The sequence below is a fragment of the Cervus canadensis genome, chromosome 12 (assembly GCF_019320065.1).
Source record: "Cervus canadensis isolate Bull #8, Minnesota chromosome 12, ASM1932006v1, whole genome shotgun sequence".
NCBI lineage: Eukaryota > Metazoa > Chordata > Mammalia > Artiodactyla > Cervidae > Cervus > Cervus canadensis.
Genome location: NC_057397.1, coordinates 41,205,637 through 41,229,092, shown reverse-complemented (window position 1 = coordinate 41,229,092; position 23,456 = coordinate 41,205,637). Strand labels below are relative to the sequence as shown.

Genomic DNA, 23,456 nt, shown 5'->3' with positions numbered 1-23,456 from the left:
TCAGAATACACAATTATAACTTTTCTCCACTTAATTGAATTTCAAAAAAAATTTTGTGGCAGTAAATAATCTTATACAATTTCATTTTAAATTGGTGCAGAATAGCCTGTTCTTTTAATTGCTGCAAGCCCATTTTTAATTAATGGGCCTATCATTTACAAACATTTCAGTTATTTCCCTTTTTTGCTATTATGAACAGTATTTTGATGGAGATACATATAATCCTTTAGGCACCTCTTTAATTAGTTCTTTTTTCAAATTCTATTACTTTTGGTTGTGCTGGGTCTTTGTTGCTTTGCTTGGGCTTTGTCTAGTTGCAGTGAGTCGGGGCTACTCTTGGTTGTGGTGCTTGGGCTGTTGATTGCGGTGGCTTGTGTTGTTGCAGAGCACAGGTTCTAGGCACACAGGCTTCAGTAGTTGCAGTGCACGAGCTTAGTTGCTCTGTAGCACGTGGAATCTTCCCATACCAGGAATCGAATCTATGTCCCCTGCATTGGCAGGCAGATTCCTATCCACTGTGCCCCCAGGGAAGTCCTTTAATTAATTCTTCAGAATAAATTCCTAGAAGTATTAATAGAATTCCTGGGCTTACTGGGTGTTAAGAACACAGTCATTTCCATGTACACCAACAAGGCCAAAACGCTAGCCAGAAGATTTCTCATAGTATGTGAGAGAACAGTTTTTCCAAATCGTTGCAGCCCTCAGTATAATTATTTCATTATCAGTGATATTAACTTAATAGTAATAGCAACTAACATTTACAGACTATTGCTGCGTGGGTGGCTGAACTGTTCATAGTCATTATCTCATTAATCCTCATAACAACGTTATGAGGCAGGTATTACTTTTTTTATGGTTTGGCAGAGGAGGAAACAGAGATCTAAATCGCCCAACAGATTATGTAATATTATTTAACAAGTGAAGTTATCAGACATATACTATGTGAACACTTTCTCCCATTCTGTGGGTTTTCCTTTTCACTCTTTGAAGCACACAAGTTTTTAACTTTGAGGAAGTTGAATTTATTTTTCCTTTGGTGACTTGTGCCTTAGTTGTTACTTGTCAGAAACCATTGCCTAATCCAAAATTATGAAGATTAAGGTCAAAGGTCTTACATTACAACATTGGGTCTTGTGTCCATCCCCATGAACTCTGATGCGTGTGCATTTGTGCTTTTATTTGTATAGTATTTACACTCAATCAGAAGTTTATACAATTTTTATGAAAACTCCATGAGATATGGAAGATATATTCTTACTTTGCATACTTGTGTGCTATGTCTCTTCAGTCATATCCAGCTCTTTGCAGCCCTATGAACTTGAGCCTGCCAGGCTCCTCTGTCCATGTGATCCTCCAGGCAAGAATATTGGAGTGGGTTGCCATTCCCTTCTTCAAGGGATCTTCCTGACCCAAGGATCGAACTTGAATCTCCTGTGGCTCCTCCATCACAGACAGATTCTTTACCACTGAGCCACCATGGAAGCCCATCATATATAAGATTATGATATCATAATAAAATATGATAATAATTATCCTAAAAATTATATGTAATAAAATCATTTACATTTAAAACATGATAATTTTCTATTTTCACCTTAGAATTACTGCTTGAAATAGTTGTAGAAATTAAGAGATAAAAATCTCCTCCATCCATTTTTTTAAACTTCTTTTTGAGATGTAATTTACATCAAATTTCATTCTTTTAATGTGTATAGTTCATTGGTTTATGTGTATTCACAAGTTTATACAAGTATCAGTACTATCTAATTCTAAAACATTTCCTCACTCCCAAAAGAAATCCTGTTCCCTCTAGTGTTCACCCCAATCCTCCCTCTCCCCAGTCCCTGGCAAACACGAATCTACTTTCTATTTCTATGAATTTGCCTGTTCAGGGCATTTCTTATAAATGGAATCAAACAACATGTGGTCTTTTGTGACAGGCTTCTTTCATTTAATATAATGTTTCCAAGGTTCATCAATGTTGTAATACCTATCAGTACTTCATTCCTTTTTATGGTTGAATAATATTCTATTGTGTAAGTATACACCACATTTTGTTTATCCATTCATCAGCTGTTGGACACTTAGACTGTTTCTACTTTTTGGCTGTCATGAATAATACTGCTCTGAACGTTCATGTACAGGTTTTTGGGTGAACATATGCCTTCAGTTCTCCTGTTTTATACCTAGGAATGAAATTTGTGGGTCATATGGCAACTCCATGTTTAACTTTTTGAGAAGCTGTCATGCTATTTTGCTGCCAAACTGTACAATTGTACATTCCAGTCAGCAATGTATGAGGGTTCCAATTTCTCTACACCCTTGTCAGTGCTTGATATTATTTGTCTTATTGGTATTGTTTGTCTTACTGATTATTGAATACCATACTACTAGGGATGAAGTAGTGTCTTATTTGAACTTCTCTAATTAAGAATGAATGGTATTGGTGATCTTTTCATATGATTATTGGTCATTTGTATATTTCTTTGGTGGAATGTCTATTTAAATCCATTATCCATTTTAATTGGATATTTGCTTTTCTGTTATTGAGCTATGTTTTTTAATATATTTTGCATACTGGGCCCTTATCAGATTTGTAATTTGGAAACATTTTTCCAATTCTGTTAGCTGTCTTTTTACTTTTATGATGGTATCCTTTGAAGCACATCAGTTTTAAAATTTGATGATGTTGGTTTATTTTTTGGTTTTCATGCTTGAGGTGTCATATCTAAGAGATGTTGTCTAATCTGAGATTATTTCAATTTACCTCTTTTTTTTTTTTTTAAAGTTGTATAGTTTAGCTCTTTCACTTAGATTTCTCTGATCCATCTTAATAAATATGGTCTGACTTAGGGGTCCAACTTCATTCTTTTGCATATGGAAATTCAGTTGTCCTAGCACCATTTGTGGAATAAAAGTATTCTTTTCCACTGAATTGCTTGGTATCTTTGTTGAAAATCAGTTGACCATAAATGTATGGGTTTATTTCTAGACTCTCAAGCCTACCACACAATCTTGATTATCATAGCTTTGTAGTAACTTTTCTACTCATTATTCCATTTTTCTTGATTCATGTCAGAGAGTTTTGTGTATGTGGACCCCATGTAGCCCGCCAGACTCCTCTGTCTATGGAATTTTCTAACCAGGAGTACTGGAGTGGGTTGCCATTGCCTTCTTCAGGATACCTTCCTGACCCAAGGATCGAACCCGGGTCTCCTGTATTGCAGGCAGCTTCTTTACTGTCTGAGCCACCAGGGAAGCCCGGAGTCTTATAAACATGGATGATTATCTTTGTTCTGGGCCTGTATTCTAATTAATGCCATCTAAGAGTATGTTATTTGGGGTTTTTTTTTGGCAGTCACATCACTTTGGATTTATTCTTCTTTCCTTTTGTTGCGTGCTCTCAGTTCGCTTAACAATACTCTATGTTGTTTTTAAAGGCCATGCTGTCTTTGAACGCATAGAAGTATTGTGTAGGTCAAGACTGAGATATAGCTTTGCAATAAGCATAGAGAAGCTTCCTTCTGAGGGTCTTGAGTATTAATGAATATACAGTCGTCCCTCAGTGTCTGCAGGGAGTGGGTTCCAGGACTTCTGTGAATATCAAAATCCACAGATGCTCAAGTCCCTTGTATAAAATGGTATAATATTTGCATATAACCTATGCACATCCTTCCATATGTTTTAAATAATCCCTAGATTACTTATAATACCTAGTGCAATGTAAACACTATGTAAATACCACATAAATACTATGTAAATAATTGCCAGCACATGGCAGTTTCAAGATCTTGCTTTGTGGAACTTTCTGGAACTTTTTTTTCCCCTGAATATTTTCAATCTGCATTTGGTTGCGTCTGTGGATGTGGAACCTCTCGATACGGAGGGGCAACTATACTTCAGGGACCCAAGTTTTTCGACTTCTGGGATCAAAATCTCTTCCCCTGGGTGTCTGCTTCTGTCTGTGGGTCTGCCTTTTCCCTCCGTTTTCCTAGCTGAGCCTTTGCCGCTACTCTGTCTTTATTTTTTTTTTTTTTCTTCATAGCTGCTGTTTATAGTTTTGGCCTCCTCAAGTATATTTAAGCTTCTGTTGGGAAAATCCCCTGGAGAAGGAAATGGAAACCCACTCCAGTACTCTTGCCTGGAGAATTCCATGGACTGAGGAGCCTGGTAGGCTACAGTCCATGGGGTCGCAAAGAGTCGGACAGGACTGAGCAACTTCACCTTCACTTTCAACATCTCATAATCTCGCTGTGTCCCACCTGTCCTTCAGGGCTTCTTTATCCAAGTCTTTTCAGCTTCTCCTTCCAATGTGATCTTAGTTTCTCAAACTACATTCCTGAATAAGACTCTGATTATTCGAGCATCCCTTGGCACACCAGGCAATTCACTGGCTAGTAGCCACTTGATGGGTCAGGAGCCCATTTCTAACCACCAAGCTGAGGTTGGTCAGTCAGCATCAGAGGGGCCCACATTTCTGCAGGACTCTGGGAGAGAGTGTGTTTTATTTATGCCTGTGACTTTGACAGGTACAAAGATTGACAGTATGAACTGTGATTTATATTGGAAGTATAAACTCATATGGGGCTTTCCCGGTAGTGCTAGTGGTAAAAAAACAAAACAAAACAAAACAAAAACAAACCCACCTGCCAATAAAGGAGACACAAGAGACATGTGTTCGACCCCTGGGTTGGGAAGATACCCTGAAGGAGGGAATGGCAACCCACTCCAGTATTCTTGCCTAGAGAATCTTGTGGACAGAAGAGTCTGGTGGGCTACAGTCCATAGGGTCATAAAGAATCGGGCACTACTGAAGGGACTTAGCATGCATGCACGCATAAACTTATATGAAGTATGCAATATGGCTGTGTTTTGATCTGGCATGGTTGTGTGTATTTTGGTGGGAATTCAAATTGTTTGTGTGATCGATCCCTGGGTCAGGAAGAACCCCTGGAGAAGGGTATGGCTTCCCACTTCAGTCTTCTTGCCTGGAGAATCCCATGGACAAGTGAAGCCTGGCGGCCTACAGTCCATGGGGTTTCAAAGAGTTGGACACAACTGAGCAACTAACACTTTCACTTTTCACTTCAGATTAGTTTAACTTAATACATAAATGTGAGTTTTTATGGGCATTCATACATCAATGTTCAGCTGGAAATGCAGACCCAGCAGTCAGGAGAGTAGCTGCTAGAATAATTTGAATATTATCTGTGTAAAGGTTTGAATCCTGAACCTCTGTGACATAACTGAGTAAGGAAGTATAGGAAGAGGGGAGAGACTGAGAACAACTCAAGACTGAAATATAGAGAAGAGAGACAAGCAGCTTTACAGGAGAGATCAACAAGCAACCCGTTTGCTTAACATATTATATTGCTTTAAAAGAAGCAGAGAAATGAATCTAAAATATTTTAAAATGACTAAAATTTTGAGTATAATTTTGGGTACATCATCTTAACTCTTTGACTTTATTCCTACTCCAACCCCGCTCCTCACAGGTGGAAGAAGAAATCCAGACTCTGTCTCAAGTGTTAGCAGCAAAAGAGAAGCACCTAGCGGAGATCAAGCGGAAACTTGGGATCAATTCACTACAGGAACTAAAACAGAACATTGCCAAAGGGTGGCAAGATGTGACAGCTACATCTGCGTATGTGCCCTTGACCCTACCTTTTTCTAGAGAACCTAGGGGACACTTTGCTGCTTTTGTCTGGAAGCGGGGAGGGGTGGAAAGGGACCGAAGAGGTTTCTGCAGCTTTTGTCTATGCTGCACAGGGCAACCTTCCCCACCACCCCCGTTCTCAAGGGTATCTGAGTCTTCTCTAACTGGTCTTTTGGACTGTTCTAGGGTATAGAGAGAAAACCAGCCTCCTATGTGAGTTGAAGAAATAAAATCTAAGCTCTTAAAATGTTATATACTGACTTACCAGATACATACATGAGTCACTTGGTCGTCAGAATAGCCCAGTAGAGTGGGTAGTGAGATAGCCTTAGATAAGGAAACAGGATCAGATCAGTGTTGAGGTCACAGATCTCTCAAAGTCTGGAGGCACTGTTTGAACTAAGATCTGGCCAAGTACAGAGCCTTTATTTTTTTTAACCCTGCTCTATACATGGCATGAGATTCTCCCAGGTCACCGTCTCTGATGTGTGCGAATGGCAGACGACCACTCCTTAATCTTCTGGTCCTTTTTGGTCACGCGGTTTTTATACAGCATTATCAAAATGCAGCTTCGTTTCCCGAGTCTGCGAACGGTGTTCCCTATGCAGTCCCGTCTGCTGAGCCGGTGACCAGCAGCAGCAAGGCTGACTGCGTCCTAAGATGACAGTACAGGGGTACCCACCCGCTTGGTTCCCTTTCTATCCATATAAGTAGGCAGTGGGAGAACATGCAGGACGCCATTCCTTGTATCACCTGAAACATTTTCTCTTTTTCTTTTTTTTTGGTATTTGATCTTGACGAGGTAAGTAAAAATGCCTGAACACCCCTTTCTACAATGTGGGGATTTTAACCTCTTTGGGGTAAGAACCATATTCCTTTGTCTGTCTTAGTTTTTCCCTTCACTAATCCCTGCGTAGATGGGAGGAGGGAGGTGGTAAATTTTCTGCTTTTGTGCTGCAGCAAATGTCCCACTCGAGTCATTTGAAGTGTTGTTACCTTTTATGTACCCTGTTGAGAATGCACCAGTCCTTATTTGGTAACTCTACATATAGGGAAAACTGAAAAATCTCTTTATGCTGCCCCAAATTGGTTTGGGTGATTAAAAAGTACTCCTGGATCCCACCTTGCTTCTGGTCCCTTTCTAGGAAATAAGTTGTGAAAGGAATGTGAGGAATTTGATTTCATTTTTGTTTTTTATTTAGCTTAAGTGAAAAAGGAAAAAAAAATAAAAGACATAGTTTCATTTAACCTCTGGCCCATTTTGATCTTGGCTTCATAACTGTTTTTAACTCTTACCCAGATTTCTTCAGCCTTGCCTTTACAGGCCTTTCTAGCTGTCCCAGGCTGCTGCAGAAGGTTGTGTTTGGAATGGTGGTTAAGTAAAAGATGATGTGATGATGTTGACTTGGCAGTCATGAAGAATTTTGGACTTTCTATTTTTTTTTCTCTTGAGAGTTCTCCAAGAGGTGGTGATCACTGAACTCTACGTAATGGAAATTAAAAAGATCGTTGTTGTTCACTTGCTAAGTTGTGTCCTACTCTTTGCAACCCCATGGACTGCAGCATGCCAGGCTTCCCTGTGCTTCACTATCTCCCAGAGTTTGCTGCTACATAGGGTCACAAAGAGTCGGGCACAGTTGAAGCAACTTAGCACGCACACATGTGTGTCCACTGAGTCGGTGATGCCATCTAACCATCTCATCCTCTGTCACCACATAATGGATATTGGAAAGGCTAGCTTACTTTCTTTGCTCTGTTCTTTTATGATTTAATATAGGTACAAGAAGACCTCTGAAACCTTATCTCAGGCCGGACAGAAGGCTTCAGCTGCTTTTTCGTCTGTTGGCTCTGTCATCACCAAAAAGCTGGAAGATGTGAAGTATGTCCTCATTTTTCCTTGCTTAATTAAGATGAGGCAGATTAAACTCTGTTATCGTGGTTGCATTTCTTTCCTGCCTGCTACTGGCTGATGTTGGACTCCCCCCCTGTTTGAGTGAGGAAGAGCCCTCCTTCAACCAGGACCTGAAATGAATCCCTAAATCCTTCTAGGCATAGCCTTCAAACTGATTATCTTATGAATACATTTAAAGTTGTTGAAAAATTCTGGTTGTGACCTTTCCTCCTCCTAGCCCCTCTTGATCACATGGGGTAAGTATGTGGCTGCAGACCTGTGGTTGTGAGCGGAGCCTGGGGTCTGGTGGGGATGAGCCGGGAGCACTGAGTCCTGCCTTCACTTCCGGGTGGTGCATCTTTAGCCCATGGTGTGCTTGCCACATGCTCATTCGTGTACTGCTTTGTACCACCTATGTTCATGCCCAGGCCAAAGTCTTGTTTGGAGCTATTGCTTTTTATTTTGCATTTTATTTTCAATGTGTTTGCAGAATTTTCCTGGCCATTTTGATACAACCACTTCAGAGTGCTTTTGTGTCCACTGGTAACCTCAGGCCACCCCCCACGTGGATTAAAATAGTGCTGAAAATGACAAATGTGGATTAAATTGGCTGTGCTTCTGTTGGCCTGCAAGATTTATGTGTTTTGTTTTGTTTTGTTTTTTTAAACTCTTCAGATTGCATGACCTTGTGTTTTCTTTTTGTGGGGAAAGTAGATGTTACAACCAGAATTTTGTTGGTTGAATAAGTTTGGTTAATTGGTCTTATACTTTGTACTAAAAGTACCTAATGACTTGCTCATTGTATTTGGACTATTATCATTTCAACACAATGTAATAAACACAGCTCTCTTAAACCCTTTTGACCATTATATATACTTCTCTTCGGTAAGCTGTTTTCTTTCTGTGCTAACTCCCGATTGTGTAGCCCTTTAGAATTCAGTTAAAACTTTACACAGCTCTTAAAAAGTAGGTTCTTTAATTGTTTTAGATTTACCAGAACTTCCTTTCTTTTTTAATGCTTACTCTGGCTTCTTGCAGATTGCAAGCCTTTTCACATTCCTTTAGGTAAGGAGAGTGTGAACCGTCACTGCAGCCCAGCTCTCGTCTAAGACAAGTGTGCTTAGGCTGTGACGCCACATTGGATGGTCGTGTTTGTCCACCACATAATCTTGCATTTTGGAATATCTTTTCTCTGGTGCATTCCTATTTTCAAGGGAGGGTTTTTTGTATACCATGGGCAATGGATACATTAAAAGGAGAATAATTTGACACATGATTCAAGGGATATGGAAATGATTTTGACATTTTACTTTCTCTTTGTGTGTGTGTGTGTTTGGTAAAAAAGAATCAGCTTTACCATGGCATGCAGAATTCCTCCCTTTTAATGTCTGACTTTGTTTGTTTTTGATGCTTTAATTTCTTTGGTGCCTATGTCAGGATTTTGGAATCCCCCTTCACCTGGCTCCCATTATGCAGTTGTAACAGATGCATCTGTGCTGTCTCACAGTGTTAGTCTTTTTTCTTTGCAGGTTACTCTGACATTTTTTTTTTTTATTATTATGGTAAAATATGCCTAAGATAATATACCATGATTCAGCATGTTTTATTACTTGTTTTGTTAGCTTCTAGTGTTTACTATTTTATTATTTCCTTACACGCGTTGTATTCTGTAACTCTGCACGCAAGGACATTTCATAGCTGCAAAAGGAGAAATAAAGTGTATCAGGCCAAAAAAGAAAGCACATTAAAAAGATGTCAGCCCAAGCCATCCCTTCTGGAAGGAATCTTTGTGATACTGAGCAAACCTCTCCTCTCCCTCCCATGCAGACTCTCTGATTATCCAATTAGTAGTTAGAGAAAACGAAGGTGGAAGAAGGTGTTTTGAGTATAAGTCGGAAAGTTAACACACTAGTCTCTATCTCTGTTCCTATTAACGTGAATTGTCTTCTCAAGCAGTCATTCGCTGTGGCTAGCATTGTGCCTTCTTAAGTAATCAAATAGGTGCTTATAGCTGAGGCTTTCTCTCACTTATCTCTGAAAGAGTAAGTCAGGGAGATAAACAGAGTGTTAAACTATTTATGGTTAGAATTGTGCTTAAAAAAAACAACAACAACCAAGAAATCAGTGATAGGAATCAATTCTGTATCTTTGGTGTTCAACTGAAAATGGCCTAAGTGCTTTAGGAAACTATTAAGAGAATTTTATCTAATGTTATGGGGTTGTGTGAGGATGTGTTCATTCACATAATCCATTCTGCTAACATTAAGGTGCACAGCGTGGATGGATCCAAAGGCTATAGCCTATGCCAGACACAGTTCTTATTAAGAAAGAGCTTAAAATCTTTGAGTGCATAGAGCTGGGGAAGGGAGTTGGGGTCCAAGAATGAGTTAAGAATGGAAGAGCCCTGGGACTTCCCTGGTAGTCTAGTGGGTAAGACGCTGCATTCCTAGGGCACAGCTTCAGCCCCTGGTTGGAGAACTAAAGTCCCTCATGCTGTGTTGTGGGGCCTTATTATCACTGTCTTTATTTATTTGGCTGCCTTGGGTCTTAGTTGCAGCCCTTGGTATCATCATTGTGTCATGCCACTCAGTTGTTGTGGCACTTGGGTTTCATTGCTCTGTGACATGTGAGATCTTAATTCCCTGACTGGGGATCGAACCCACATCCTCTGCATTGCAAGATGGATTCTTAACCACTGGCCAGCAGGGAACTAAGATCCCGCATGCTGTGTGGTGTGGCCTTGAAAGAATGGAAGAGCCCTGTTCATACCGGATTATAAAGCAACACTAGTTATAATATAAACAAAAATAAAAAAAACTATGTAAGTGCTGTTGAAGAAGGATTTCATCAGTTCATACCACCATTTTTTCTGTATACCTTTGAGAAGATTAAGCAAATGTACTTAAGTATGGCTCAGTATATGCTGTCTTATTAATTCACTGGAAATAATATGAGTTGGGCAGCTCTTTTCTTGCTGCTTACACAGTCACTTTTTTTCATTTCTTTTAGAAAATGCAATTATGATCATATTCTATCTACATTTTCAGCCTAGTTATTAATGAATAATGTCTTCTTTGTGTATCAATATATTATGTATCAGTGCAGGTCCTGGTTAAAGTTAGGTTTCATATTACAACTTGGAAGTGGGAGATATAAGAGAGCTACATTTTGGAATTATGTCTTACAGGTTAAAAATTGAGTAAAGACCTTAGTGGTTGGCATCTGGTTTCAGGACCTAATGAAGCTCAGGCTCTTGATGTTTCATCTCAAAAAGAATCCAGTGAGAGACAAAGTGATAAATAAGAAGTAGGTTTGTTTAGACAGAAACACGCTCCACAGACAGTGTGGGACATTGCAGAGGCTGATGGAGAAGCTCTATACAGTCAGCAAAAACAAGACCGGGAGCTGACTGTGGCTCAGATCATGAACTCCTTATTGCCAAATTCACTTAAGTTGAAGAAAGTAGGGAAAACCACTAGACCATTCAGGTATGACCTAAATTAAATTCCTTACAATTATACAGGGGAAGTGACAAACAGATTCAAGGGATTAGATCTGATAGACAGAGTACCTGAAGAACTGTGGACGGAGGTTCGTGATATTGTACAGGAGACAGTGATCAAGATCATCCCCAAGAAAAAGAAATGCAAAAAGGCAAAATGGTTGTCTGAGGAAGCCTTACAAATAGCTGAGAAATGAAGAGAAGCTAAAGGCAAAGGAGAAAAGGAAAGATATACCCATTTGAAGGCAGAGTTCCAAAGAATAGCAGAGAGAGATAAGAAGGCCTTCCTCAGTGATCAGTGCAAAGAAATAGAGGAAAACAATAGAAGGGGAAAGACTAGAAATCTCTTCAAGAAAATTTGAGATAACAGGGGAACACTTCATGCAAAGATGGGCACAATAAAGGACAGAAATGGTATGGACCTAACAGAAGCAGAAGATATTAAGAAGAGGTGGCAAGAATACACAGAAGAACTGTACAAAAAAGATCTTCATGACCCAGATAACGATGATGGTGTGATCACTCACCTAGAGCCAGACATCCTGGAATGTGAAGTCAACTGGGCCTTAGGAAGCATCACTACGAACAAAGCTAGTGGAGGTGATGGAATTCCAGTTGAGCTATTTCAAATCCTGAAAGATGATGCTGTGAACGTGCTACACTCAATATGCCAGCAAATTTGGAAAACTCAGCAGTGGCCACAGGACTGGAAAAGGTCAGTTTTCATTCCAATCCCAAAGAAAGACAATGCCAAAGAATGTTTAAACTACTCCACAATTGCACTCATCTCACACGCTAGCAAAGTAATGCTCAAAATTCTCCAAGCCAAGCTTCAACATTACGTGAACCGTGAACTTCAGATGTTCAAGCTGGATTGAGAAAAGGCAGAGGAACCAGAGATCAAATTGCCAGCATCCATTGGATCATTGAAAAAGCAAGAGCATCCCAGAAAAACATCTGCTTTATTGACTATGCCAAAGCCTTTGACTGTATGGATCACAACAAACTGTGGAAAATTCTTCAAGAGATGGGAATACCAGACCACCTTACCTGCCTCCTGAGAAATCTGTATGCAGGTCAAGAAGCAGCAGTTAGAACTGGACATGGAACAGCAGATTGGTTCCAAATGGGAAAGGAATATTGTCACCCTGCTTATTTAACTGCTATGCAGAGTACATCATGAGAAATGCTGGACTGGATGAAGCACAAGCTGGAATCAAGATTTCTGGGAGAAATATCAATAATCTCAGATATGCAGAGGACACCACCCTTATGGCAGAAAGTGAAGAAGATCTAAAGAGCCTCTTGATGAAAGTGAAAGAGGAGAATGAAAAAGTTGGCTTAAACCTCAACATTCAGAAAACTAAGATCATGGCATCTGGTCCTATCACTTCACAGCAAATAAATGGGAAAACAATGGAAACAGTGGCAAACTTTATTTTTTTTGGCTCCAAAATCACTTCTGATGGTGACTGCAGCCATGAAATTAAAAGATGCTTGCTCCTTGGAAGAAAAGCTATGACCAACATAGCATATTTAAAAGCAGAGACATTACTTTGCCAACAGAAGTCTGTATAGTCAAAGCTATGGTTTTTCAAGTAGTCATGTATGGATGTAAGAGTTGAACCATAAAGAAAGCTGAGCACCAAAGAATTGATGCTTTTGACCTGTGGTGTTGGAGAAGGCTTTTGAGAGTCCCTTGGACTACAAGGAGATCCAACCAGTCCATCCTAAAGGAGATCAATCCTGGGTGTTCATTGGAAGGACTGATGGTGAAGCTGAAACTCCAATACTTTGGCCACCTGCTGCAAATAACTGACTCATTTGAAAAGACCCTGATTCTGGGAAAGACTGAAGGTGGGAGGAGAAGGGGACGACAGAGGATGAGATGGTTGGATGGCGTCACCAATTCGATAGACGAATTTGAGCAAAGTCTGGGAGTTGTTGATGGACAGGGAAGTCTGGTGTGCCACAGTGCATGGGGTTGCAAAGAGTTGGACACAACTGAGCAACTGCACTGAACTCAACTGAAAAGTTGAGTTAATGTCACTTTAAAAAATCATTTCTCAATCAAGGTGTTCTGATTGTAATCTGATTTATATATAATAGAAAATATATGAAAATATAATAGGAATATGTAAAACATATATAATAGAAAACATTTTAAAAACCTATCAAACCTATTAAAAACATATTAAAAAACCTACATCTTTTTAGGTGAGTGAGTCACAGAGGCAAATACTGACCACATGCCCTCAAGAACTGTACAAGGAGAGGAGCATGGGCAGCAGGCTTGAGGGTTTCCATCCGAGCTGCACGGCCTTTCTTCTCATGGAGATGGATGCAGGGGCCCCTTTTTGCCAGTGCTTGCAGTAGCTGGGTAATCCTGTTGACTACCCTTTGTTCCAAGTTCATGCTAAACCAGAAGACTTGTGGCGAGGATTTCAGTCTCTGATGGAATTGTGGACATTATGCTGACTTGCTTTGTTAGAGCCAGCAACAGTTTTGATTGTACTATTAATACATTATCAGTTAATAAGTTAGCACTTGAGGTGTAGATATTGTCTATGCCTTGGGTGGGTGAGTAAGGAAGAGGAAGAGGAGGGGAGGGAGAGGGAGAAGGAGAGAGAGGGAAAGAGAGGGAGAGAAGAAAGGAGGAAGAGAGAGAAGAGACAGAGAGAGATGTCTGTTTTTGACAACCTCACAATTAGGTGTCAGCGGCAGGCCAGAGGAGCCCTCTGAGGACAGACATCTTGTCCCCAGGTGGTGTGTTCATAGTCACTCCCCTGCTATTGGCTTGTTTTCTGCACATACAGGGTAAACACGGACTCATGCCTTTATTTTAGTTGAGAGAAACTTTAAAGGAGCATTTTCATTTCACTTAGTGCAGGTGTTTAATTGATGTTCATGTTATTAAGAGCATGCTGTAATAATTCAGCAGCCTCATTAGACAAATATTTCTGGTATGTTCAGGAGGAATTGCCTTTCTCTTCAAAGGAAACTGCTTTTGGCCTGTGAGTCTCTTCATGTAAGCCTCTAATTTTTTTAAATTGGTTTGGGGCTCATTCAAGTTATTCTAGACGATTCCATTTTGCTGAAAATTTCTACCACTTAATAAGAAATTATCTCTTTTGTTATAATAGGGTACCTTTTGATTTGAATTTGAAAAGGTTTTAAAAATTTTATTTGGCTGTGCCAGATGTTAGTTGCAGCATGTGGGATCTAGTTCCCTGACCAGGTATTGAACCTGGGCCCCCTGCATTGGGAGTGTGGCATCTTAACCACTGGACCACCAGGGAAGCGCCAGAATTTGAAGAACTTTAATGCACTTTCCTGTCTTTGATGCTCATACATCCTGATTTCAGTTGCTGCAGTTATTTATTCATTCATTCTTTAATTCAAGAGTATTTGTAGAATGACAGCTTTGTGCCAGGCACTGTCCTGGACTGTAGGGTTTGAGTTACCAACCAAAATAATAGCCGGGTGAAACTTGAAAGCTTTAAAGGATATAATCTTAGATAAGTATTAATGTGTGTTTCAGTTAAAGTCATCTGTAGGGACTTCCCTAGTGGTCCAGTGGCTAAGAATCTGCCTTGAAATAAAAATAAATGAAAAAAAAAAAAAAGAATCTGCCTTGAAATGAAGGGTACACATGTTCAATTAATGGTCAGGGAACCAAGATCCACATGCCATTGGGCAGTTAAGCCTGCACACCACAACTAGAGAGTCCGTGAGCTCCTACAAAAGATCCTGAATGATGCAAGGGAGATCCTGCATGCAATAACTAAGACCCAACACAGCCATCTACATAAATAAATAAAAATAAAGTCATCTAGAATAATGATATAATGGTAAACAGTTATAGTAGGCACTATTAGTTAGTAGGCACTATTAGTTTTTTTGATTTTTCAGATGAGGAAAACTGAGCCACAGAGAGGTTAAGTGACTTCCCCATGGTCACACAGCCATTCGGCTAAAGGCCAGGACTTGAACCAAGGCACACACGAGTTCAGGAGCCTGTGGTCCCCCCTGCCTTGTTCTGTCTCCCCAGGGCGATGATAGCTTAAGACTTCAACCCTCCAGCCACTGTCCGGCAGTTACTTTGGTTCATCACCTATGATCAAGAGATTATTTTGAGGGCAAAGGGCAATAATAATACACGGATGGCTCTTAAAAGCATGCTTGGCACACAGTATGCTTTGATCCATGTTGACCAGCCTCTCTTCTTTCTCTTGTCTTCCATTTGCTACATTCTTCCTTCTCCTTTTCCCCTCTTTAATATTATTAGGGATGAAGAGTTCAAACAACTGTGTAAGAAACAACAAAAATTTAAAAAGTCAATTCAGCTTTTTAAAAGAATAACTTCCAAAGTAAGAGTAAATATTAGATTGTAAAGTACTTAGTGTGTCTGAGTGAGAGTCAGGTTGTCCTCTTTGATTTTTTTCCTTTAGTGTTTTGAGGAATCCAGATTTACATTCCTGCTTTGATTATAGGTTACTATCTTTGAGGGTTGAAATCCAGTTGGAAAAACTTGCAACAAAATTTGCTTTATAGATGCTAGCTAATCTTCCCAATATATTAACATCTATTAGATGTTCTGGTCCAGCAGCAACGTGGCTTTTTGCTTTTGAAGTTTTCCATGTTATATTTGAATGTCAGGGAAGTTGGAGGTGATATGTAAGTTGAAGCAAGTCGAAACCTTGTGTAACCTTGCATAGGGAAGCTAGAAATGCAAAGACAGCTGCCCAATTGTTAGATTACAGACTAGCCACCGATAAAATAAAATTTCATCTGAATATGAGTTGTAGAGACGTTCAGGTAGAGAAGCCCTGGTTGGTCTTGAAGTTGATATGCACTCCTTCTTCTTGCTGCTGTGATGGTTACTTCAAAAATGGGAACACTTTGACTTTGTATTACTCTGATTTCATTCTCTGTTCTTTTTAGTCTTTTCTTATTGTGAAAAGTAACACATACAGAAATTCAACTCAGTGTTTATCACAAAATGAACACCTTATTGTAATCACTTCCATGCTTTTTGTTACACATTCGCACTTACACATATTTAGTGGGTGCCTCCTTCATGGTACTCAAATGTTTAAATTCTTTATCTGCCGTAGCTGCTGACTGAAGTGCAATACCAGCAAGAGTAACTTTATCATTATCCCATAAAGGACCCTAAAGTCCTCTACAGGAGATGCTGTACTATTTCTTAGAATTCTCAAAGAGATCATTTTTAACATTCTTTAAGTTATATCACAAACATCTTTGGCACCTGCTAGGGTGTTCATTGGTAGGACTGATGTTGAAGCTGAAACTCAAATACTTTGGTCACCTATGCGAAGAGCTGACTCATTTGAAAAGACCCTGATGCTGGGAAAGATTGAGGACAGGAGGAGAAGGGGATGACAGAGGATGAGATGGTTGGATGGCATCACTGACTCGATGGACATGGGTTTGGGTGAACTCCAGGAGTCGGTGATGGACAGGGAGGCCTGGCGTGCTGCGGTTCATGGGGTCGCCAAGAGTCGGACACGACTGAGCCACTGAAGTGAACTGAACTGAACTGAGGCACTTAATAAGTTAAAAGGCCCCCAAATTATCATTTCTGCTTTGGTTTTCTTAGAAGCGTGTTGGTAGTTCTTTCCTATGATAATGTTGTAAAAACAAAATACTTTTTAAAAGTTGTCTATATTTCCAACATTATTGAGTCTTCTCCTAACTGTTTACCCTATTGGTCAGTCTCCCCTGTCCCCGTGATGTCCTCTCTCAGTGATGCTCCACCACCATCCTTCTCTTACCTAATCCAGGGAGGACCCTGTGATGAGTCATGCATAGCTCCCCACTGCTTTCCTGTTTTAATTCTTCATCCCCTGAAAATTCCAGGTGACATTTGCAATTCAGTTTTTCAACTTTCATGATCAGGACTTGTTTCTTATGGAGCTTAATCCTGAATTGACTTCTGCCCTGGATGTTGACTTCGTAGTCAACTTGATGCATCTAGAATTAATTCACTTTTATGATCTTTCTCCTCACTCTGCCTTTGCCCTAGTTCCTTTAAACTAACTTGTCTCCTGGCTTAAAGGGACACAGAGCACACCAGATGGCCCCTGGAGGAAATGATCTTTTATGTAGATGCTTAGAGACAATGACTGTCCATTTCTGAATTTGTACTTACTTTATCCACCCATTTTCTCATTTTGTTGATACTATGGAATTCACTGTGTGAGTCCTGTGGACAAATGACATCACAGGCTTAGCCACTATGTACTTTCTTCTGCCAGAATTTGATTATTTCTGCCAAAATGTTCTAGTGAAGAGTCTTTTGGTTAAGAAGAAGAGAAAACTGTGACTTTGCTCACCTAAAAAGGGAAATGCGTTGCACAGAATGAAAGTTGTTTTGGAATTCAAGGCAAGGAAAGGAAGCAAGCCCAGGCCCATCCAGACTAGGCCTGCAGATTGGAAAGCTGTTAGAAGTCAAGGTAGCTTCTAGAGCCCAAAGAAACCAAGAAGCTCTTTTCTCTCCCATTTGAGCCCTCTTTTCTGCATGGTCATCTCTCCTTCCTTTCCTCTTCCTCTCTCTCTGCTCATATGCAAATCTTTCTTTGGGAATTGGCTTCCTCTGTATTCTTAAAACTTTTACCTGTTACCCAAAAATATCTTCCTCAACATCAAAACCTCCACGAGTTTGTAGCTCAAGTGCCTACCACTAACTGATTAGTGCCTTAGTATTTTTAATTACACGATCCCAGGATAAGAATCTTAATTGTATCAAATAGTTTTGTTTTTCTTTTCATTCAGTCTAAACAATTTGTAGATTATCAGAAGACTAGCTTTGGTGGGTGGAACTCTACTGGTGGTAGAAGGTGGCTTTGGGAAGGTGGCTGTGGCAATAGAGGCAACTTCATGTCAGGTCGATTTCTCTCTCTCCCTCTGTTCTTGTCTTGTTGTAACAAAGATTTGGGACGATAGACTAATTACAGCTCACAGAGACAGGATTTCTCAGTTCCTGTCTCAGTGTAGCAAGGATTCGAAACGATTGACTGGTTACAGCTCAGTTACAGTTCTTTTATTAAACAGAGGGGATAGTACATTCTCAAGACGTGGGAGCAGGCTGACCCCAAAGGAGTGGCAGTGAGCGCTGTCTGCTTCCCTTTTTATACCCCCTGTCTCCTCTTGATCTGCTCTGTGCAGAACAGGGCTTGTACCCACCACCAGTCAGGAAAGGGAATGCATATAGGCGTATGCTCAAGGCTGATTGATAACTGCAAGTTGTATAATGACAGGGGGCCAAATGTTATTTGAATGGCCTTATAAGGACATTTAGTTTAATTAAGAGCAAGTACAGGTTTCTTACTGGGAAACTGACTACTGCTACTAAGAAGTGATATGTCATTTTAAAGTCACTTGAAGTTGTCAGATAGTGACTCTGAAACCTTTCTGTTCTGGTACTAAATGTGTGAGAGAATGATGGCTGCAGGGACTGTTCAGTGGTCTCGTGTGTGTGTGTGTGTGTGTGTGTGTGTGTGTGTGTGTGTACGTACATACCTACCTATATGTGTGTGCTTTATCTTTTGAGGGGAGGTGGTGAACACTGGATTGGGAGTTCAAAGACCTAAGTTCCATTTATGATTCTGTTATGACCTATAAATTATTAACTCTTGAGCCTTGATGCCAGATGCCTTACAGGTACTGGTGAAAGCACACGACAGTTTTCAAAGTGCTATAAAAATGCCAAGTTGATTTATTAGCTGAATTATGAACTACTGGAATCAGATTGGCTCATGAATAAAAGTTATGTTGTGCTAACTTTGATCCCCTCCACCTCAAAAAGCAAGTAATTCTTTATGGTGCCAGAAGAACAAGATTCTAGAAAACTAAGTTTTGTTTGCTTTTTATAATATCTATTCGCCACTTTACTAACTCCATTTCTGTCTCTTTTTAATGCTGCCTCTTAGCATACGCTCCATTCAACACTCAATTAGCATGCCTGCTATGAGGTAAAGTATATTTTCACAAAATGTAGTTGGTCTGATGCTTTCTTACTTTTTATCCAGATGTTTCTCTTGAACTGTTCCGAAGTAGGAGCTAGAAGTCCGCTCTAAACAAGCTGTGAAACCTGTTACCAGCTTTCAGTTGGTCCTCCCAATGTTATTAGGCTGGTGTAAGAAATCCACTAAATGTTTGTGATTTTAAAAAGGAATTATTATTTCTACTTTATTTTGTAAATGTGTTAAATTGTTTCATTCTGGAATCTGTTTAATTAAAAACAAATTGAACACTGCTCATCTGGTCACCCTTTTCTTTTCATGGATGTAGGTGGCCCACCTCCTCTGTTCACATTAGCTTTAGTTACAGTCTTCCTTTCTCTCCTCCTCCCCATTTCTACTTCCCTCCTCCCATTGTGACATCTGGAACCAACTGGGATCTGATGCTGTGTCCTCTTCCATCAGTAAGCACTTTACTGTCTCACCTGACCTCTCTATAGAGGCAGAGGATTTTTCAACAGTGTACACTTGACTTGAACTTTAGTGTCCATCGGGACTATCTGGAGGGTTTGTTACAAGTCCCGCTTGGTGGGCCTATGTCGACTTTCTGATTCTCTAAGCCTGGGGTGGGACCTGAAAATCTGCTGTGCTAACAACTTCCCAAGGGCTACTGATACAGCTGGTCTGGGGACCACCCTTTGGGACCGACTGCCCATCACCATGGTGGGAAGGGGGAAGCCCATTTTTCCTTCTTCTCATATTTCATCATGGTAGTAGGAAGTGTATTGGAGGTCAGGTGGATAGTATAAAAGCTTGGGAAACCCAGGAGAAAGCGACACACAGGCACTGTGATCCTCCCTAACATGGATGAGTGTGAAGGCACGGGAGAGGCTTCCTGTGGGCTTGGAGGGCCTCTGTTCATTGGGGCAGCTTTGTGAAGTGGCCAAATCCAGCTTCCTGCTCCTCCCTTCCTTTTGGTCTCTGTTTCTCTGTTATGCTGCTCCTGAGAATCAGGATCTCTGGTGTGGAACCTCCTGTGGTTTGCTTGTCCTGCCCTCCTGAGCTGACATGGGTTCAGGTAGAAATCTTGCCCGGCAACATATGAATTTAAACATTAGTTCTAGACTGTAGCACTTTAACCAAAGTCAGACTGAGCTAACAGTGGCTTTTTCTTATACGGTGACAGGTTGGTTGAGGAATTGATAGACTCAGTGTTGTACCTGACTTTGTTCCCTCTTCTCACACATATGTTTTATCTGTATGTCTAACACTGGCTCTGTTCAAAGAATCAAAAAGATTGTTGTAGAAATCTTAGAACAGAAGTTGATAATCTCACATAATAAGATACCATTTGTATGTATGCCTGTGGTACAGGTGTTACATATGGTTTGTGTGTTCTTTTGCTGATTGAGAATAATGGCGAAGGGGAATATAGTCAACTAATAATGTTTTCTGAATTGTTGAAATTTTTGTTCAGTGTGTGTAATTTTATTATCTGTTTTTCTTTTCTCTCCATAGAAACTCTCCAACTTTCAAATCATTTGAAGAAAAGGTCGAAAACTTAAAGGCAAGTAAAGAAATGAACAGGGTCTTTCTGTTATCTTGTTTGGTGCCTGAACTTTCTTTGTTGTGGGTAGATTATTCAAATTAGAATTTCCTTTCAAAAATATTTAAAGAACTTTAATAACTTTAATCCTTACCTTATTAATGGATATTTAAGGTGATATATTGGAGAAGGAAATGGCAACCCACTCCAGTATTCTTGCCTGGAGAATCCCATGGACAGAGGACCCTGGCAGGCTACAGTCCATGGGGTCACAAGAGTTGGACACGACTTAGTGACTAAACCAACCAAAGTGATACATACTCTTAATAAAATTTTTTCAGTATATATTGTAGTATGACAGCATGAGTGCTGAAAAGAAATGTATAATTTTTAAAAGTAGTACTTCAGAAGTTTGTGTTGCTTTTTGTATTATTCACTTCAAATACTTTTGTAATTGGACAAAATATAATACAAATCTCACTGTAGAAAATTAAAAACAATATAGAAAAGCACAAAAAATAAAACACAAAAAAATTGTCCTACAACCCAGGGACAGTGATATGTTGTAGGACTATACTGTTACACTTTAAAAAAAAAATTAACTAGGGACTTCCCTGGTGGTCCAGTAGTTAAGAATCTGTCTTGCAATGCAATGGACTTAGATTAGATCCCTGGTTGGGGAACTAAGATCCCACATGCTGTGGAGCAACTAAGCCAGAGAATCGCAATTAGGGAGTCTGGGCACCACAGTGAAAGATCCTGCATGACACAAGGAAGATCTTGTATGCTACAACTAAGACCTGATGCAGCCAAATAAATATTTTTTTAAAAAAAGAATTAACCATAAATCATAAACATTTTTCTGTATCATTAAGTATTCTTCAGTATTATGTTTAACCGCTGCTTGCATAGCCTTATAATGGATGTTGTTTTTTCAGTCCTTAATTATTGGACATTTTTATTATTATGATGATGCCGTGGTGATCAATGATGATTCACTTTTATTTTTTGATTGCTTTGATTTTGGTGAAGGTGGACATTTGCCCATAATAATCAACTTTATGAATTTGTAAATTGCATTATCTTCAAGATTATATTTGAAACTATAAAATCATCAAGGATCACAAGTGATGAGAAATGATGATTTGTTCCCATCCACTGTCCAACCTTCTCCACAGAGTTTGTGCAAAGCCCATATGTTCATTTTTTCCAAAACTAATTCTGGTAATTATGGTGAATATCTTTAAAATAAAATATTTTAAGTAATAAACTTAAAAACAAATTAAAACTAGTATCTTAAGTATTAAGATAAAACTGATATCTTAAGTATTTCATATATATCAGCTTTAAAATACTCATATTTTATCTTTCAGAATTGTAATGAGTCACTTCTTTTTAAATGCAGCTTTTTAAAATTACAGAATCAGGGTGTGCTAATAGAAAAAAACCAAACACTGTATCACAAGCTGGATCTTTTTTTCTTGCATATAGAAACACTACTCCCACCTTTTCTCTTTTACATAAATGTGTTTTTCAAAAAGGAATCATACTGTACACACAGCCCTGCAACTTGCTCATTTAATGCCCCCAGCATGCATGCTCTAATGAATCCACAAATGCAGGCCCCTGTTCTTTTTGCTCACTGATGCTTTTCAGTGGCCTGGAAGAGTCCTTGACACACTGCAGCTACTTAATACATATTTGATGAGAAAAAAATACATCATAGTCATTATTCTAGGTCAGTACCAGAGGCCTGCTTTATTCTTGTTAATTCCTACTTAGGTATTTGAAAACAAACTGTGCATTCCAAGAAGTCAAGGTTTTACTCTGATTCAGTTCTCAAAATTTTAGGAATATCATAGTCTCTCCTTGAAATCTACCCTGAGTGTTAGTTTTTGAAATGATTAGCTGGAAAACCAGGCAGGCTCCGTTCTTTTAACAGTGAAGAGGAGGAGAAACTTCCAGGTCATTACTAGGTACTTTCCTCCGGAGTATATTCAGACTCTATAAAATCAGTTTTTGAAATATGACTAGGCACCATTCAGATTTCAAAAAATGTAATTTTTTAAAAGCATATAATGTATTAGACAAATATCACAAAGGAAGCTGTAAAATATAGTTGTATGATTGGGATATAGTTTTTCCTAACTTATATTGATATTCAGTTAAACATGGGGTCTACTTGTACTTTCATTTAGGTTTTGGATTGAGTCATTAGCTGTGATTCTTGAGCATTTGCCATGTACCAGGAGATGAGTATTGGGCACTGGGAATACCACAGTGAGCAAGAGTGACACAGATGCTTTCTGAAGATGTTGAGGCAATTAAATGGCCAATGAAAATAAAGGGAGGGTAAGGGCTTCCCAAGTGGCTCAGTGGTAAAGAATCCACTTGCAATGCAGGAGAAGGACTGGAGAAGGAGACAGGTGGGAGGAAGGTGTTGTGATCAGGCCAAAGTTGATGGCATGTGAGTTGAGCTAGTGCCAGTGGGACAGAGTTGAGAGAGATTTAGAATTTAGAAGTGACAGACAAAAAGTTAGTGATTGACTGGATGGGGAACAAGATGGGGAAGGACCAAGGATAAGAAGGCAGTCTGACTGGGAGGTGCTACTGGCCTTGGAGTAGGAAGGGACCAGTGGTGGGGAGGAGTTATTTTAGACTTATAAATTGCAAGAGGTCTTCTTAACATTTTCTTATAATTAAGGAATGTTTTAATAAATTTAATAACCATACAGTAGACACAAGTTATGCAAATTTTTCAGACAATTCAAAGATTTTGGATGGGAGGCCAAAAAGAATGAGAGAGAAAATTTCAACTAGATTCCCACTGTTAATGAGTCTGTGGCCAGTCATGACTGAGCTAAGAGCATTATTTG

The 23,456-nt window shown here is 39.6% G+C and overlaps 1 protein-coding gene across 5 annotated transcripts in view; it reads left to right on the top strand.

Moving 5' to 3' along the window:
• TPD52 (tumor protein D52) overlaps positions 1-23,456 on the top strand; it is a 117,863-nt gene that overhangs the window by 91,207 nt on the left and 3,200 nt on the right. For 2 of the 5 annotated variants that reach the window (XM_043483172.1, XM_043483168.1), the window contains exons 3-7: positions 5,496-5,644; positions 7,434-7,535; positions 8,586-8,612; positions 19,005-19,046; positions 20,553-20,601. In XM_043483172.1, the coding sequence (XP_043339107.1) occupies positions 5,496-5,644; positions 7,434-7,535; positions 8,586-8,612; positions 19,005-19,046; positions 20,553-20,601 (369 nt within the window). Of the gene's footprint in view, positions 1-5,495; positions 5,645-7,433; positions 7,536-8,585; positions 8,613-19,004; positions 19,047-19,103; positions 19,132-20,552; positions 20,602-23,456 lie in introns of those variants that run through there. The other 3 variants (XM_043483169.1, XM_043483171.1, XM_043483170.1) reach the window with 3 other exon arrangements.